Source organism: Lasioglossum baleicum, chromosome 7 (assembly GCF_051020765.1).
Source record: "Lasioglossum baleicum chromosome 7, iyLasBale1, whole genome shotgun sequence".
NCBI classification, from domain to species: Eukaryota; Metazoa; Arthropoda; class Insecta; order Hymenoptera; family Halictidae; genus Lasioglossum; species Lasioglossum baleicum.
The window spans coordinates 2381778-2399678 of NC_134935.1; the positions used below are offsets into that span (position 1 = coordinate 2381778).

The 17901-nt window shown below is 41.1% G+C and overlaps 1 protein-coding gene across 3 annotated transcripts in view; it reads left to right on the forward strand.

Moving 5' to 3' along the window:
* Positions 1–2231: 2231 nt before the first annotated feature.
* The window catches only part of LOC143210305 (uncharacterized), a 50322-nt gene continuing 34652 nt past the window's right edge, over positions 2232–17901 (forward strand). The window contains exons 1-2 of one of the 3 annotated variants that reach the window (XM_076427050.1): positions 2232–5385; positions 11594–11753. In XM_076427050.1, coding sequence (XP_076283165.1) covers positions 11628–11753 — 126 coding nt within the window. In that variant the 5' untranslated portion in view covers positions 2232–5385; positions 11594–11627. Of the gene's footprint in view, positions 5386–6677; positions 8110–11593; positions 11754–17901 lie in introns of those variants that run through there. The other 2 variants (XM_076427053.1, XM_076427051.1) reach the window with 2 other exon arrangements.

Below are 17901 nucleotides of genomic sequence, written 5' to 3' on the forward strand. Positions count from 1 at the left end.
GTGTACATTTTAAGAAGATTATACGTTTTCAGGGAAATTCAATAGTTTTCTACTTATCAAAATGTTTGCTATATGGCGTCGCATTAAACCAACATCGTAGGCTCGTTGCTCGCTTGGTTCCTTGTTATAGCATACTAATGTTGCAAAATAAATTGTCTTAATTAGTTTTTCGCAAACGATACAACTCATCATTATCCGGGTTTGCAGTATTGATCTTGGTTTTCTTCGATACTGTTAATTTAAATTGTCCCAAAATATATAAACCGCGCTCAATTTTGAAACTCTGCTCAGTGCTACATACAACATTTGTAAAGTTCGTCTTTCTGATTTTTTAAAATCCAAACATACTTTCTCGTATGTTTGTCCCTGACTCTTATGAATTGTAATCGCTTCAGCAGGAACCACTGGAAATTGACTACGTGTGATTTGATATTTTTCCTCACGCGACATATTTACTTAATTCGATATTTTTATTATTGGTGTTAAATTTTGTTCAATATTTGCATTTTTCATATAATCACGATAACGAGTTCTTACTTTCACTCCTACCCTGGCCAATTGAAAATCTAACCACAATATAGACGGAATTTTAGTATTTTCTTGAAAAGTAATAAATTTTAATATTCCGCATGTGTGTGTGTGCTCCATTAACCAATCCGTTTTCAACATCAATGTTATTAATAATTATCATATAGTTTATATTAATGTTCAATTTAATCTCAGTTAATAATTCGTTTTGAACTGATTGTTTTTTTAAAGATTGTAATATACATTTTTTTTTGTACTTTCATCGATATTCTTTGAAAATGTATTCTCGGGAGTAGAGATAATTAACTCACTCTTGCATTGGGATAATTTTCGATTATTGTAAGCGAAAACATCATTTTTAAAAAATTAAAAAAAAAATTTTTGGTGTAATTACGTTTGTTTCTTCGGTGGAAACTTTCCGTTCTCTCGTATAAATTGCATTGTTGACTGAACTTCTTTCGAAAAAAACTAAAAAAACTAAAAAACTACTTGACCAAAATGGACCAAAATCTAATCAGCTCTAAGTTACAGCGGGGCACATCGATTGCATCATTCATCATCCTGATCGCGTTGTTACTTTTTCTGAAAACGTTAACGAAAAATTTGATAACATACAAACGGACATACGCACACACACACACACACACACACATGCACACACACACATACGAACATTTTGCTGAAAATAGTCTAAAATGACTGCAATGACCATGAAACGTGAAGATCTGCTAAAAAATCGATTTTCGATTTTTGGGGTCATTACAATAACTTCCCTATAAAATCGGGAAGTTAATAAACACTGTAACGCGACGAGGGACGAGACAACCCCAGGGGTTGACAGAAGAAGCGAGTGACAGAAGAATCGTACCGCACAGTGGGCTCGATTGAAAAAATCAACTTTCTAATTTTGATATTTTTTCAATTGATATCGATTTCTAAATGTCCACCGACCACGAAAATGATAAAATTTATCAAATACAATAGCAGTTCTACTTGTGATACACGCATGAAGTTAGACAGTTTAGGAATATCGATTTTCCCTACATCAAAATGCACACTTTATTGATAAGAAATCATACTTTTCATTGACAATTATGATATATAACATATTTTTAAAAAATACTGAGCTAAATGAAAATAATCGTTAAAAAGTATCTTTGACATGCGCTATCTTTCAGGTCCCAGGAGAGCCCACTTTGTAACAAGGAGGGATCTTTTCAGTGAACCTTCCTCTATGTAATGTGACAAAAATTATTTCCTTGTTCGAGTCCTTTTTCAAGGTATTAGCCCCGTTTCACACTTGAGCGGACCGTCCGCGCTCCGCACGCGGACCGCGGATTTCGATTACATTTGATTACATGGAACTCTGTGGCGCGGACGCGGAGGAGCCGTGCGGACGCACGCTCCGCGCGCGGACCGTCCGCTGTCCGCTGTACTGTGAAAGCTCCCATAACATTGCAGGTAACTTGCTCCGCGCGCGGAGCGCGGACGGTCCGCTCAAGTGTGAAACGGGGCCAAGTACTGTCATTCCGAAATTATTTTCAATTTTATACATTTTCTGTTCATATTATTTAATTCTTTTCATTTTTGAAAAGAGCATTAAATTTCCTTCAAATTTCACTGTCCAACGTATTTTTTGACCCAATAGGTACCGAGAGATAGGTGTTCAAAATTAGGATATATTTCTCAAAATGACATTTTGAGCCACACATTGTGACATTTAGCAGGAAATTGCAAGTTTTTGGCTCATAATTTTAGTTTTTTAACACATCTACATATAATCTACATATTATGTATACCCCTTACATTGTAAGGCTCAAAATGTCATTTTGAGAAACATTTCCTAATTTTGAACACCCGTCTCTCGGTACCTATTGGGTCAAAAAATACGTTGAAACAGTGAAATTTGAAGGAAATTTAATGCTCTTTTCAAAAATAAAAAGGAAAAGTTCGTAGGACCCATAGTTTTTGAGTTATAGAGGAAATACCAAAAACAGGTAACAAAAATCGTTGTTTTTCCCCCTCCCCAAGTTAGCACAGGGTCCTCGATGTCTCGGTGCGGGAGGTACGCCGGAGCCAGTAGCGTTCCTCAATCTTTGTCGGGGCTAAAAGTGTTCCGGGTCCCCTGCCGGGCAAAATCGCATCGCGCAAATTGGCGCGACGGACACTCAAAATCAAGAGTGCTCTGCCCATGGGTCTCGCTCGTGCCCAGCGAGAGCGCTCGCCATTGCCCTTCTCGCGTTTCTACGTTGCCAGAGGGTGACCCGGTCTTCCGATATTCGGATCGGAGGACGTCGGCAAAACTGCCACGTCACAAAACATAACGAACGGTAATAGTATAACTGGACTGAGAGCTTCTGAGTTTTTCTTAGTGAGTATCACTGTTTTTGGATAAGTATATCTGTCATTGAATCATGGTTAACAATTAAGAGACTCGAGACGAGACGCGTCTATGCAGATAAAGTAGTATGTGACAATATTTGTTGAATGTAATAATTTTAATCTCAGATTTTATGCCTGCAATATATCCAGAAGCTGCAGATTTAATAATTAGTTAAACTAAGCTAATTGACCAAAAGTTTACCTGTTAACATCAATTTAAAAACGTTTTGCTAACAATAAGATTAATTGGCTTATCTTTTATATTTGTTATATTTTTGTTCATATTTTTATCATTTATAAACACATTACACATACATGAAATAATACGCATTAACAAAGGTTGTAATATATAAAATGCACATGATTTTAAAACAATTAAATTGAAAAAATTATTTATAATTGTTATATATTATTATAGAAAAATATTTTTTGTGACACGCTTGTGATGCGTTTTTACCTCCTCGGTACATTTTGTATGCGTTGATTATAAAAAGATTTCTCGAATTTATATTGTAACAGACCTGTACGGTGCAGGCCTGTTACCAATAGACACGCGCCGAACACTGCCGACTGACGCCGAGAACCGCCGAACACGCCGTACACACACACGGCGTCACGAGGTACAGTCCCGCGCTCCGAGACACATTCGGCGGGAAACGGACGTCAAGGTTCGGCCATCTTGCCGGACACGGAAGCACGACGTTACACATCCGCTTTCCCCCGCACCAGTTCCCCCACCACCAACCTAGGCCTATAAAAGGCGATGCAAACGAGGCACGGGCCTCTTTTCCATCCTGGCCAGCAGCTAGGAATCTTCTCCAGAATAGTGGTACATATCGCTATTCACCCTTCCTGATTCCCACGCTCTCGACGTCGAGTTGCCGACAGCATCGGCCTTCTCGGCATCGGCAGTTCCCACCGGCGGGTACAGCATACTCGCCAAACAGAAAGGACAGCATCCTTTCTGCCGTTCGGCCTGCCGCCGAGCACGATCTCTCAGGGCAGCACCTTGAAAACTCCGTCAGCCACGGAGACGCTTAAATGAAGGGGACAGCATCCTCTTCGTTTATCGTAGAACCGCCACGAGATCGTCCCGACTCGTGGTAGGGTTTCCTGGTCCACTCCTGCCTGTACCCTGAGTCGACATACGCACCAGATCGCCGGGCACGCGTCGCGACGCCCCGATCTCATGACACCGGTAAGTTCACACACCAGTTACGCGAATGAACAATCACGCGTCGCGATTCGGGATCCTCGTTAGATTCACGCACCAGTCACACCCGGTTCCGCGAAAGTACGAGTAGTGAGGCCCGAAAATACATATCCACGCCGTCGTTATTTCTCGTCCCGCGCACCTAGTCATTTTCAGCTTCCGTCGATTCTCTCGCCAGTAAACGAACCTGGCTCGGCGAGCTATTCAGCACGAGAGGACACGACAACCGTGGCAAACACATCCCGCCGGAAGCAGAACCGTTACAATATTTTACGTATTCCATAAAATATTACATGTATGAAATTTGCTTTCTGGTTCGAAAAAAACGTCGACCATGCAAACTTGAAAGGGTGGTTTCTCAAGATAAAAGTCTACTCTTTCGCGTGGTGTAGTTCGATTTTCCGCTAGACCCATATTTTTTTAGATAAATTCAGAAATATCCGCAAAAATTGGTGCAAAAGTGGTGTCTCCGTCTCTCCGTCTTTAATGATTGTTTACACATGTTTAAACAATCAAAATGTATTAATATTGGATATCACTGTATTCGGGAAAGTCTACAGAATCTTTTGCTGTGAAGAACAATTCAATATCTTTTATAATAACATCACAATATTTGTTCAAAGTTGAAAAATATGTCTTTTTTCAAACTCAATTTTCTCAAAAACTGTACGTCTAGGAGAAAAATTAAGGATAGATTTAGAATCAATGCGAAAAACTCTACAAGAATCGTATAGTGGGAATCGAAATACTTTTTGGCTGTTGGACAGTGTAATTAGTACGCAACGCGTACATACTTAGTATGGACACGCTGCTACACACAATCTCATTCTCACACGTACATGAAAACCGTGATGGTGACTAGTATTCCATCTGGCGGCGACCAGAGAACTAACCTCTATCTATCACACCTTTCCGCGCGCGCGCGCGAGAGAGAGAGAGAAGTCCAAACGCCTCTATAATACACAGCGGCCGCGAGCGAGCTGCATTGGGTATAGCGTAACGGTGGGGGAAATGATAAGGTTAGTGGAGGTGGGGGATGCCTCGCTTCCACACTCGAGTCGAGAGTCGAGAGCCACCTCAGCCACCACGACACGAAGTAAGTCAATGTTGTGTAGAATCTGGTTGGATCACGTTGGATGAAGTTGCGAGTAGATTACTTGAAAATAAAGCCCGTGTCAGAAATTGTACTGCCGCCGCCAATTATCGAGGTCAATCGGGCAAGAGAAAAATCGCTGCCGAATAGCTCCCTGTTATTGTCGTTGGTAAGTACTAGCCATGTTTCTATTTCACGTTTGATTGATTTCGTGGTGGTTCGAATAGCGTTTGATGAGTACGCGTTCGCGTCGCGATACGGAGAAATCAGGCCGCTGAATAAACGCGCAAAGTGTACATGGAGTAGGGTAGACCTTATTTATTTTTGGCGAAAAAGAATTTTCCAATTTTTTTCGGGACACTTAGGATTGTGATATTAACTACATACATAAATCTATCGAATAATGGGAAAACGTGCCGCATCGATCTTGAAAATTTTTCATTTTATAAACTTGTTTTGGTAATTTTGCATAAAGGGTCTCACCTCACCGATTTTGATAAAATTTAAATATGTTATAAAACTCAACATTATGAACAACTTTTTCCTATACATGTAACCGCCGCTCAGCCTTAGTTTTTGAGATATTTGCGAAAAAAACTGCAGCTACTACTACATTCAATTTTGCTTACATATACAGGGTGAGTCCGAAGAAACGGAACACCTAAATATCTCCGTTGCTTTTCGTTGTACAAAAAACTTCTTAGGATAAAGTTACACTGTTTGAAGGGCCACATGTAACGGTGTAAGGGAAAAAATTTTCAAGGTCATTTTTTAATGAGATTTCAAGGTCACCGATGTTTTTTTAAATGGAATGATATATCTTCGTTAACGTAATGTTGTAGCTGACAAAATAACGAATTCATCCATGTAACACAACATGACCTACAAATGACCTTCAACCCAGAAAAATGGAGTAAATAAAATTCAACGTGTAAGATTCATTTGCTTTATTTCTGTTACGCAAAATGTTCAAAAATATTCCCTTGAGCTGCTATACATTTAAATGTATCGCAATACACAACATAATAACAGATTCGGTGTTGGCAGGAAGACATTTATAATATACCTTCATTTATGCGTTCGTACAGATTCGTGTTTATCAACTATTAATTACTCGGAAGACCTTCTTGTTATCAGGTTTCCACTGTTTCTAAGATTTCTAATCTATCAGTTTATCGATGAGTTACTCGAAGGAAGATAAGATTGACATGATTCTTATTTATGGAGAAAGTCGACAGTGTTTAAGAGAAGCAGTGCATTTGTACAAGGACCGATTTCTTAATCGTAATTGTCCATCAGTTTCCGTATACTCCAATTTGATAAATAAATTCCGTGAAACTGGTAGTGTTGAAAATAAAAAATTTACGAAGGTGAGGACTGTAAGGAATGAAGCAAACACAATTAACGTCCTGGCCGCAGTGGATACAAACCCTCATGCTATGTAGTACGAGGCAAATCGCACGAGAAAGTGGCATTAGTCAAAAATGTGTAGTGCAAATACTCCATGAACAAAAATTTCACCCCTTTCACCTATCAATTCACCAAGAACTTCATGGTAGAGACTTTGTAAATCACGTAAACTTTTGCCAGTAGGGATTGAGACAATTGATAAACGATAGAGCATTTTTTAATAAAGTATTATTTACCGATGAAGCTTCGTTAATGCATTATTATTGGTCATCTGAAAATCCGTGGTGGTTACGGACAGTCGACAAACAAAGACCATGGTCCGTCAATGTTTGCTGCGGAATTTTAAACAACCAAATAATTGGTCCTCGCTTTATCACCGGAACATTAAACGCAGAAAAATACATTGCATTTTTACGAGAATCGTTACTAATTCTCCTGGAAAATACACCCTTGGACATTCGTGGAGATATGTGATATCAACATGACGGATGTCCAGCCCATTCTTCCCGTGTCGTAACAATTCTTGAATAACAAGTTTCCAAATCGTTGGATGGACGTAACGGACCCGTATTATGGCCAGCTCGCTCACCAGATCTTACACCCCTTGATTTCTATCTATGGGGAAAACTGAAAAACGATGTTTACCATGAACCACCAACCACTGTAGACGACATGGAAAGAAAGAATCGTCAGTACTGTAACTTCACGGCTAAATGAATGTATAGCAGCTCAAGGGAATATTTTTGAACATTTTGCGTAACAGAAATAAAGCAAATGAATCTTACACGTTGAATTTTATTTACTCCATTTTTCTGGGTTGAAGGTCATTTGTAGGTCATGTTGTGTTACATGGATGAATTCGTTATTTTGTCAGCTACAACATTACGTTAACGAAGAAATCTCATTAAAAAATGATTTGACAATTTTTTCCCTCACACCGTTACATGTGGCCCTTCAAACAGTGTAACTTTGTCCTAAGAAGTTTTTTTGTACAACGGAAAGCAACGGAGATAATTAGGTGTTCTGTTTCTTCGGACTCACCCTGTATACATGTATATTGTATAGGGTGGGGCAATATCTATGTCCACCTTGAATATCTCCGTTATTTGTAATAATATGGAAAAATGTGTGACGCTAACCTTTTTCCGACGAGCGGTTTGACTCGCGGAAGCCGGTCAACTTCGGGCCTTGCAGGCGCTGAGACCAGGCCGCGTGCAAGCCGAGTACGCGCGGTCCGCCCGAGACAAACGAGACTCGAGGATTCGACGATTTCCTCACGAAAAACTAAAGGTTCGGGCGCCAGGCACCGCAAGGATGCCACACGAAACGCGGAACAATGCTCGAGCTCGGAGAAGCCGAGGTCGAGAGTCGAATCTTCGAGATACGCGGATCGAAAGTGACGTCGCGACTAGGCCAGATGGTTCGAACACGGGATGACTAGGACAGCTCTCTCGGCAGGACGGATCTCACACGGAATGATATGGTATTTATTGTAACAGTTGATAAAGTACAAAATCAGCGGCCACGTAGCCGCGACCCGAGAGCCTGCGCTCTTCATACAAGATCGCGAGAAGGTGGTCGTTCGCCGCGCTGTTGTCTTACCGATTTTGCTCGCACGATACCGCTGACAATTACCGTTGCTTCGTTCGCAATGAACTTCGGAAACGCGAGGCGCAGATGATCGGCGAACTGCGAGACTGCCGCGATGACTTCCGCCCGTGATTCGACCCGACGCGTACGCTAACGATTACGCGATCGAACGCCGACGAAAACCATACGATGTTCGGCGAGAGACACAGGATTCGAGAAACGCGAAGATACCGAATAAATTACTCTCACGAAACGCGACTCCTCTTAGGACACTCTTTCGCATGTAATTTGAAGACGAAAACTCTCTCAAAATAATCTCGAAACCTCAAAGCATTCCCGAAACGAATGCGAGCTAATTATCGAGGACGGAACGGGAAGCGTTCGTCCTCTCGCGACGAAGGTCGAGCCGTCGCGCAACGAAATACCGAATGGATCACTGACGACTTACCGCTTCTCGTGGCGTTTTTGGTTCTGGCTTAATCGAACGGCTCCCGATAGAGCTGGCCTTACGGCTGGGCTGGCGGGTCAGTGGCTCAGGTGGTAGAGTGTCTGATTCGTAGCAGGAAGACCAGGGTTCGATTCCCGGGTGTGGCATAAATTTCCAAGGTGGTTTTTTCTCCTGCTACGGGCTCGGTACCTACTGTCGGGGTCATAGGGCAACCAATGGCAACAATTTCCCCTTTATCCAGGGAATCAGTGAACTGTTGGAAGCCCAAGTTGGCCATCCCGCCTCATAAGGGTACCCGCCGCTGCTCTATCTCCCCTGTTTGGGGGATAGAGTAAGGAGAAGGGGGTGGTCAGCGAACAAATGGTAGCACTGTGGAAACCGGGCATGGACCCTACTAAAAAAATGGAATCAAGAAACGCAAACGGAATTAAGAAACCTTTAAGGGAAAGGCTGGGTGGACGAAGCTAATTGCTGAACACCGACCAGAACCGAGGATGATGATCACATCCAAACAATCAGCCATACTTTCTAGGATGTGTCAAGCCCACCCAAGAAGGAAGATCTCGATGAACCCGATATCAAATCTCTCAGGAGACAGATTTCGGTGAAGTTGGTGAACCCTTCCTTGTCAACCCCAGCGCGAAGTAGACTCGGCAAGAGAAGACCGTATGGAATTGATATCTCGGCCCAGCCGTGATTTCGATAAAGTCGGATCGGATCCCAAGTAGCAGTAACTTCCTCCCAATGGTCAAACAATACGCGGTCCCTTGCATCTTGACCTCCCAATAGACTCACAGCACAGACGGAGGGATTAGCCCTAGGGGAGGGTGTGGGCAGGTTTCTGGACTATCCGGAAACAGAGTAGGGACGGGCTTCAAAAACTTGACACATTCGACATGAAAATTATGGTGAAGTGGGGGGAGTCTGAAAGGGCAGGCGAGACACCCTGCAGGTCTGAAGGTGAGGGGGCCCGACGTTCACACCGAGCCTTAAAACAGCTCAAAAACTGACAAAAAATTAGGTAGCATGGCCCGCTCATCAATGATGACCGACCCGTCTAGTAAGTCGACGACTCTGAAAATGGCCCGGGCCGAATAAAACAGAGGGGACGGCTGAAAAAACGTGGATACCTGCAACCCGCAAAAGGGCCGAGTGCCGGCAGCGCCAATTGTGATACTGGTGATGAAAGATCCGGTGTGCCTTAAGGAAGCGAGGGGCGGCCGACCCGCCCTTCCCCGGCAAACGCACTTACTGCTACTACTACTACTACGGCTGAGCTCGGTTGGACGGAGTCCTAAGCGCACGGAAACCCTCAACAGGACACGCAATCTCTCGCGGCGCAATTACGACTTCTGGATTCGCAACGCGTTTTCAATGGCGGACACGTGTGCGGTCTACGATAGCCAGCGCGACAGTGATCCATCGATTTTCGGCAATCTAGCGGATCGGTTCCCCCCACTCGACCGCTTTTCCGAATTGCCCATGGCGTGTTTCCACGGTGCAAAGTCTATGGCACAGGAGCGTACCCTCTTCGCGTCCTAGGGCCCCGGACAGTCACGAAATTGGTCAAGGAGCCTATCGCTCTCTTGACCGGCGGAGGGGCTTCCTCTTCTTGGCTACGAGGGCACCGACCCCGGGGTAGCTCTCCCTTGACGGGGCGAGACGGCGTCAGATCTTCCAGTCCGTCACCTTGGACAAGATGTTTAAGAGAGCTACTGTCCTGGCGGCGCCTCCGGTTTGTTTGCCAAGTGTCCTCGCACCAAGCTCTAATTTCTCGAAATCGGCCATTTGCTTTTCCGTCGGGCGCTTCCTGGCTGCGGGGCGTCTGTTAGTTCCCCGTGACAATTCGGAAGGTCGGTGGTTCCTTCTGCGCGTTCCATATACGGCCCTGAAACTTGCCGTTCTCGGCACGCGCGACAGATGTCATTAGGAGGTCCTTGATAATATCGGGATCTCTCAGAGGGGCGCTCTCGAATCCTGTCTCGGTAACGTGTCCCGTTAGAGGGCGGTCCGGTCCTTTATCGCTCTCAAATATTCGCGGAATTAACGGAGAAGGGACGTCGCAAAAGTTGCAACGTCACAAATGTTATGAACAAAATTTGCACGGTACAGAGGGGGACATGTTGTGACATAAACATTGTCTGTGTGGGTGGAGGCATAGAGGAGATTTCAAGATCACCTTGATTTTTTTAAATGGAATGTCCTATTTTGTATACCATAGATCGATAGAGTATCAAATTCTGAGTACAAAAGCGTTGGCCTTCATATGTCCTAAACTTAATAGTTAACGAGATAAGTAGTGCATACATACAGAAAATGATTTTGATAATATCTCGTTAACTATTAGATTTAGGACATATGGAGGTTAATACATTTTTACTCAAAATTCGATAGTCTATCGATTCATGATACAGAAAGTATTCTTCCCATTTAAAAAAATCAAGATGACCTTGAAATCTCCTCTATGCCTCCACCCACACAGACAATGTTTTTGTCACAACATGTCCCCCCTCTGTACCGTGCAAATTTTGTTGATAACATTTTTCCTGTTTATTACAAATAACAAAGATATTCAAGATGGACATAGTTATTGCCCCACCCTGTATACATACATACACATATAAAACATTTATTCAAACCTGTTCTTATATAATGCTGTATAATGAGTTCTTAGAATTTTGAATTTTGAAGGTTTGAAGCGTTGTTACTTTTATTCGAAAATCGCGTTCTCGGACCACTGTGCGCTCGAGTGTCCGCTCACAGAAAACTGAAGATCGCGCGGTAGCAGTCAACGCGTTAGAAAACAAACGATCGCCTCCTCACGCGTCTTACGCAGGCACATTAAAAGTTTAACAATTTTTAATCCTTTTTTGCATCCACTAAACTTTTAACTAAATCTACAAAACGTTTCCCTGTTTGCTCCGAGCAGAACAACCACCCACATTGGGCGGGGCGCTCCAAGCATGGATCGCGAAGCATCAACAAACCAATCGCACGAAAAAGATTGCTCCGTACCACGTCCAGAACAACCACTTACACCAGGGTCTCCAAGCATGGATTTCGAAGCGCCACCATCACCATCATGTCTAGTAAGTGAAGTTTTCTCTATAATTTATAAAACAATTCTTTCGTCAAATCACCATATAGTCTATACTTCCTTCTATTCTATTTCTTCTTTACCAGCTAGCTTAAGATGCTTTATTACCATTCCCTTAAAGCAGCCCTCGGAATTATTGACTCGCTACGGCCGATTTTCGCAGGCTACGCCACCATGACCCGGCCCACAGTGCGTCGGAATGCCCGTTTGTTGGACAAAATTCCATATCTTAAAAACTATAAGTCATATAAATAAATGTTTCAAATAAAAGTTATAGGGTATAAGGAGAACTATATGATGATTGTATTTGTTTGGTATTGTTGTAACCTTGAGAAGCTCTATGAAGGTCACTTTTAAAATTTCATACGGTAATGTACATTTTTGATTATGTATTCTAATAGGTGAGGTTAAAACATTTTCAAAACACTACAAAAACATTATTTTTGCATAAATCGTTGTCAAGATATATGCATCCAAAGTTGGCGTACCGTCTACAATGGTATTGATTATATGTATTACTACAAGTGAAACAAAAGTCAAAAGTCAAAATCGACTGTTTAGTAACGTGTTTATTTTCGTACGATTTTATAATAAATAATAATGATAATAATAACCATTTCTCGAAAATCTCTGCGTACGTGGTTTCTGGACGTCTTCCTAAATAAATATTTTTTAAAATTAGGGGAGCAAGCAGGAGCAGAAAATTTTTATAGAATTCGGTAAAGAATAGTCCTACGAATATTTTCTAGCAAAAATCACAAGACATGTTTTAGCTTTTTTGAGAAAAATTTAGTTAAAGTTATAAGAATTTTCGATTTCGCCTTTTAACAAACGGATCACTTTGAATCAATAAAATACGATAAATAATAATTGTAAAAACCGCTAGGGAGCCAAAATAATTAGTAGATACCTTGAACTAAATGATCCATCGCAAATTATTCAATTTTTGGCTTTTCAATATGTTGTATAACGTTTTCTAAAGATGCGCGTACTTGAGGTTATAACACAAGAAAAATTGGCGTGTCGGATTATGACGGAAGGAACATGTTTTTTTTCAATCGATGTTCAGTTTTTTTTTCTGGCGAATGTTCATGAATAAATGGTATTTTTTTTAAAATAGAATCATGTAAACAGATATACATTTAAAAAATATTGATTTTTGTAAGACGTTCACGACATCTGTGAGCAATTAGAATAAGGTTGTTGTAACGTTCCTTCCGAACTTTTTATGCGTCGTTCGTTCGTTCGAATCAAGTGTACAAGAAAGACTGTTTCTTTTTCTTTTCTGCAATGTAGTACTGTACAAGTTTCATATTCAGTTGATTAAACACAGTATCTTCACTCTGGAAAATATCCTTCATTGGTTATGGGCCCAGAATACGCCCAGTGTACGCAAAGATACTGCCAGAATTTATCCAGAATAGTTTAAAAGGTGCTACATAACCTACAAACGGCCACGTGTGAAACGTGGATGTATAAGATGAGTGCCGACGCAACAAGACATGAGTTTCACATTAATAAACTGTCCGAGAGCAATTACCGGACATGGAAAATTGAGATGAGATGGCTGCTGAAAGGAAAAGGATTGCTGAATTATGCTCTGGGTAAGATAGAACGGTCAGCAACTGAGACGGCAGACAGCATGCAAATTCATGTAAAGAACGACGACAGAGCCTTAGCGTTGATAGGTCTGCACGTGGATGCAAATCAACAAATTTATATTGAAGACTCGTGTACGGCGCACGATGCATGGTTGAAGCTCGAACAAGTTTATGAGCCAAAATCAAGGGTACGTATAATGATACTGAAAAAGGAATTTTATCATTTAAAAATGAAAACAGATGAAAATATGTCGTCATATGTGTCGAGGGCAAGAATTGCAGCTAATAATCTAAGAGAAGCAGGAGCAGAACCCAAGGATGAGGATCTAGCATATGCACTATTGGCTGGATTACCAGAAAGCTATGAGAGTCTAAATATGTCTCTAGCAAGCCTACCTGACGACAAATTCAACTCTGCAGAAATAAGCAGGGTGTTGCTTGCGGAGTATGAGAGACGTCGTTCCAGACAAGAAGAACCCGTCGATGCACACAAAGAAGCGTTATACGTATCAAAGAAGTTCGACAAGAAGCCAATCAACGATCTTACCAGAGACAAAGGCAAGCGAATTATTTGTTATAAATGTAATAAGGCAGGTCACTTTGCCAATAATTGTTTTGCGAAACCCTATAAAGAGCGCAAGGCGTGCCACACCAAGTCCAAGGCGGATGGAGCATTTTTACTATCACTGAATACTGTAGACATGGACTCCACATGGCTTTTGGATAGTGGCTGCACACACCACGTTAGTAATCGAAGGGATTGGTTCGTATCATTCAAGAAATTAAATATAGAGATGGTTAACACTGCTGCCAATCCGCAGAAGCAAACTGGAGCTTTGCTACAAGCTAAAGGCGTAGGAACTATAATATTAAATATGAAAGTCGGAAGATTTATAAGAAAAATAACGCTAGAAAATGTATACTACGTACCAGATGTAAGAAAGAATCTGATGTCTGTTTCACAAATTGAAAAGAGAGGACACGAGATGTTAGTAAGAGACGGTGTAATAAAAATAAGAAATCAAGATACAAAGAAAGTACTATGTATAGCAAACAGGAAAGATGATTTATACATAGTGGAAACAGGGATGGATAGTGAACGTGACAGCACTCTGGAATCACACGCAGTGAACATTGAACACAAGAAACTTTGGCATGAGAGATTCTGCCACATCAATAACGAGACTATCAAGAAGACATTCCAATTGCAAAAGGTGACTGGATTTGAAGATGCCACCGTACAAAATGAAGCATGTGATGCATGTTGTACAGGAAAAATAACCAAAACAGCCTGTAAGCCAATAACTATTAGACAATCAAGAGACATTGGCGATTTGATTCATTCTGACCTATGTGGACCTATGCCAGAGGCATCTATAGGCGGAAGTAAGTACTTCATCACTTTCATAGATGATTACTCTTGTAGAATACATGTGGAATGTATAAAGTCAAAGGATGAAGTGAAACAGTGTATACAAGAATACATAGCTAGATTGGAGAGACAAACGGGTAAAAAGGTGCGAAGATTTAGAACTGACAATGGGCTTGAATATTGTAACAGAGAAACAACAGAATACTTCAAGAAGATGGGAATCAAACATGAAAGAAGCAACGTGGAGACGCCTCAAATGAACGGTGTAGCGGAAAGAGCGAACCGTACATTATTGGATCTAACCAGATCCATGCTACACTCTTCAAGACTGCCAAAGAGGTATTGGGCCGAAGCTGTGACTACAGCAGCTTATGTCAGGAATAGAGTAAGCAATCCAAAGATTGAGAACGAAACGCCGCTGGGAATGTGGATAAATCATGCCCCCAGCATAGGACATTTGAAAATATATGGTTGCCTGGCTTATGCGAAATTACCAAAGCAAGGCACAAGGAAACTAGATGGTAGAGCACTACCATGCATATTGGTTGGTTACGCAACAAATACACGTGGATACAGACTGTGGTGTCCAGAGAAGAAAGATGTCATTACAACCAAGCATGTGAGATTCTGTGAAACAGTAAATGGATATGATTGGTTCAACAAGACGAACGAATCGCAACGGACGTATGAAGAAGTATGGCCTGATGATTTTAGCGGTGAGTTGATTACGAATTCACATGAAGAAAAGATTAAAATAAAGTCTCAACCACAAGATAAGGATTTGAAAGAACCAGACGGAACCAAGGGAAAAGTGGGGGTAAAAGAAGTTAGAGATTACTTGCCACGAAAATGTAAACTACCAAACAAGGTGGATAGTCCCTATGACAAAAAGGGGAGACTAAAATCAAACGAAGATGAATTAGAAAGCATTGGAGCAACAGATGAAGAGTCAACGGAAGTTGAAGCAAATTTACTAGAGATAATAGAGCCAGAAAGTGTGGATGAGGCATTATCCTCACCCCAAGCGGAATTCTGGAAACAAGCAATAACAGAAGAAATGAATAGTCTAGAATCCAGAAAAACCTGGATTATCACAGATCTGCCAGAGAGTAAAAGGTCCATTGGGTGCAAATGGGTTTTCAAACTGAAAACAGACTCAAATGGAAAACCAACTAGGTTTAAAGCTAGATTAGTCGCACAAGGATTCGGTCAGGAAAAAGGAGAAGATTACGTTGAGACGTACTCGCCAGTTGCTAACTTCTCAACAATAAGATTGTTGTTGGCCCTGTCAACAACGTTGCAATGGAAGACAAGACATATTGACGTAAAGAACGCATTTCTTTATGGACAGTTGGAAGAAGAAATCTATATGAGGTTGCCGCCATTGTACGGAAGAGGAGATGGCAAGGTAGCTAAATTAATGCGACCGATTTATGGACTAAAACAAGCTAGTCGAAACTGGAATGAAGAACTGGACAACTTCCTCGCGAGCTGTGGGCTTCTGAGACTGAGGACATCAAATTGTATTTACAAATTAGAGGAAGATGTAATTTTGGTCATTTATGTCGATGACATAATGATTTTTTCACGTGAAACTAAATACATTGATAGTTTGGTCAAAAAGATTTCACGAAAGTATGAAATCAAAGATCTGGGAGAGATCAGCTTTATATTGGGAGTAAAAGTAGATCAGGATAAACAAGGTAAGATGAAATTATCACAAAAGGCATATGTAGACTCAATTTTGAAGCGTTATGGTATGGAAGATTGTCGTGGAGCTGCGACACCATTAGAACCGGGAGTAAAATTATCTAGAGACGATTGTCCTAAAACTGAAAAACAAGTAAAGGAAATGTCTAGAATACCTTACAGAGAAGCCATAGGATCTTTAATGCATTTAGCATTGTGCACTAGACCTGACATATTATTTTCAGTAGTAAAATTATCACAGTATAATGTAAATCCTGGTAAGGAACATTGGCTTCAAGTAAAGCATATATTTAGATATTTGGTAAAAACGCGAGATTATGGTATTGAATATACATGTAACAAGAGTAGGAATATAGATACATTCTGTGATGCGGATTGGGGAAGCGATGTGGATGATAGGCATTCTTTTTCAGGATTAATAATGCGCATTGCAGGTAATCTAGTCCACTGGAGATCGCAGAAACAAAGATGTATATCAACCTCTACAATGGAGGCAGAATATGTGTCCCTTTCATATGGCGTGAGAGAAATTATCTGGGTTAACATGTTACTTAAAGAGCTGAATTTATTGCATTATTTTACAGATTTTGTCATGTTCTGTGATAACAAGGCAGCCATAGATTTTTCTACAAGTAAAGTGGACAAAACGAGAACGAAACACATTGACATATGTTATCACATAGTAAGAGAGAGGCTGCAAGAAGGTCTTATGAAAATGGAATATGTTTCGACAAACGAGAATCCGGCAGATGCACTTACAAAAGGATTGAAACCTATTAAACATGCTGAGTGTATAAAAACTGTTGGATTGAAAGCTGTAATCTAGTAATAAGAATAGGTCTATAAAACTTATCACAAATGTCGCGAAAGTGGGGGTTTTGTAAGACGTTCACGACATCTGTGAGCAATTAGAATAAGGTTGTTGTAACGTTCCTTCCGAACTTTTTATGCGTCGTTCGTTCGTTCGAATCAAGTGTACAAGAAAGACTGTTTCTTTTTCTTTTCTGCAATGTAGTACTGTACAAGTTTCATATTCAGTTGATTAAACACAGTATCTTCACTCTGGAAAATATCCTTCAATTTTTTTATTTTTGCCCTCTTGGCCGACGCACTGTGCGGCCGCGCGTCGCGCTCCTCGTGGTAGCCCTAGTGCTCGGAGCTCATCAGGCGCGTACTATAAACACTATTCGTGAGCGACACTCACAACAATTGATTTCCACATCTACCATGAGGTACTATTGCTAATGCGGTCTTTCTTGTCAGTGGTATCCCCTGTAGGCCTATTCCACTACAATTTCGGACAATACCTGTAGAAAATAGATTTGGAAAATAAATTCGGAAGATAAATTATAAAAATAGTTTTTAATCGTATTGTCCAAATTTTATTAACGTCCGGGATAACTTGATCTTCGCGCACGTTTAGACGTGCTTGAAAAATTGGTAAGATTTAAAGGAAG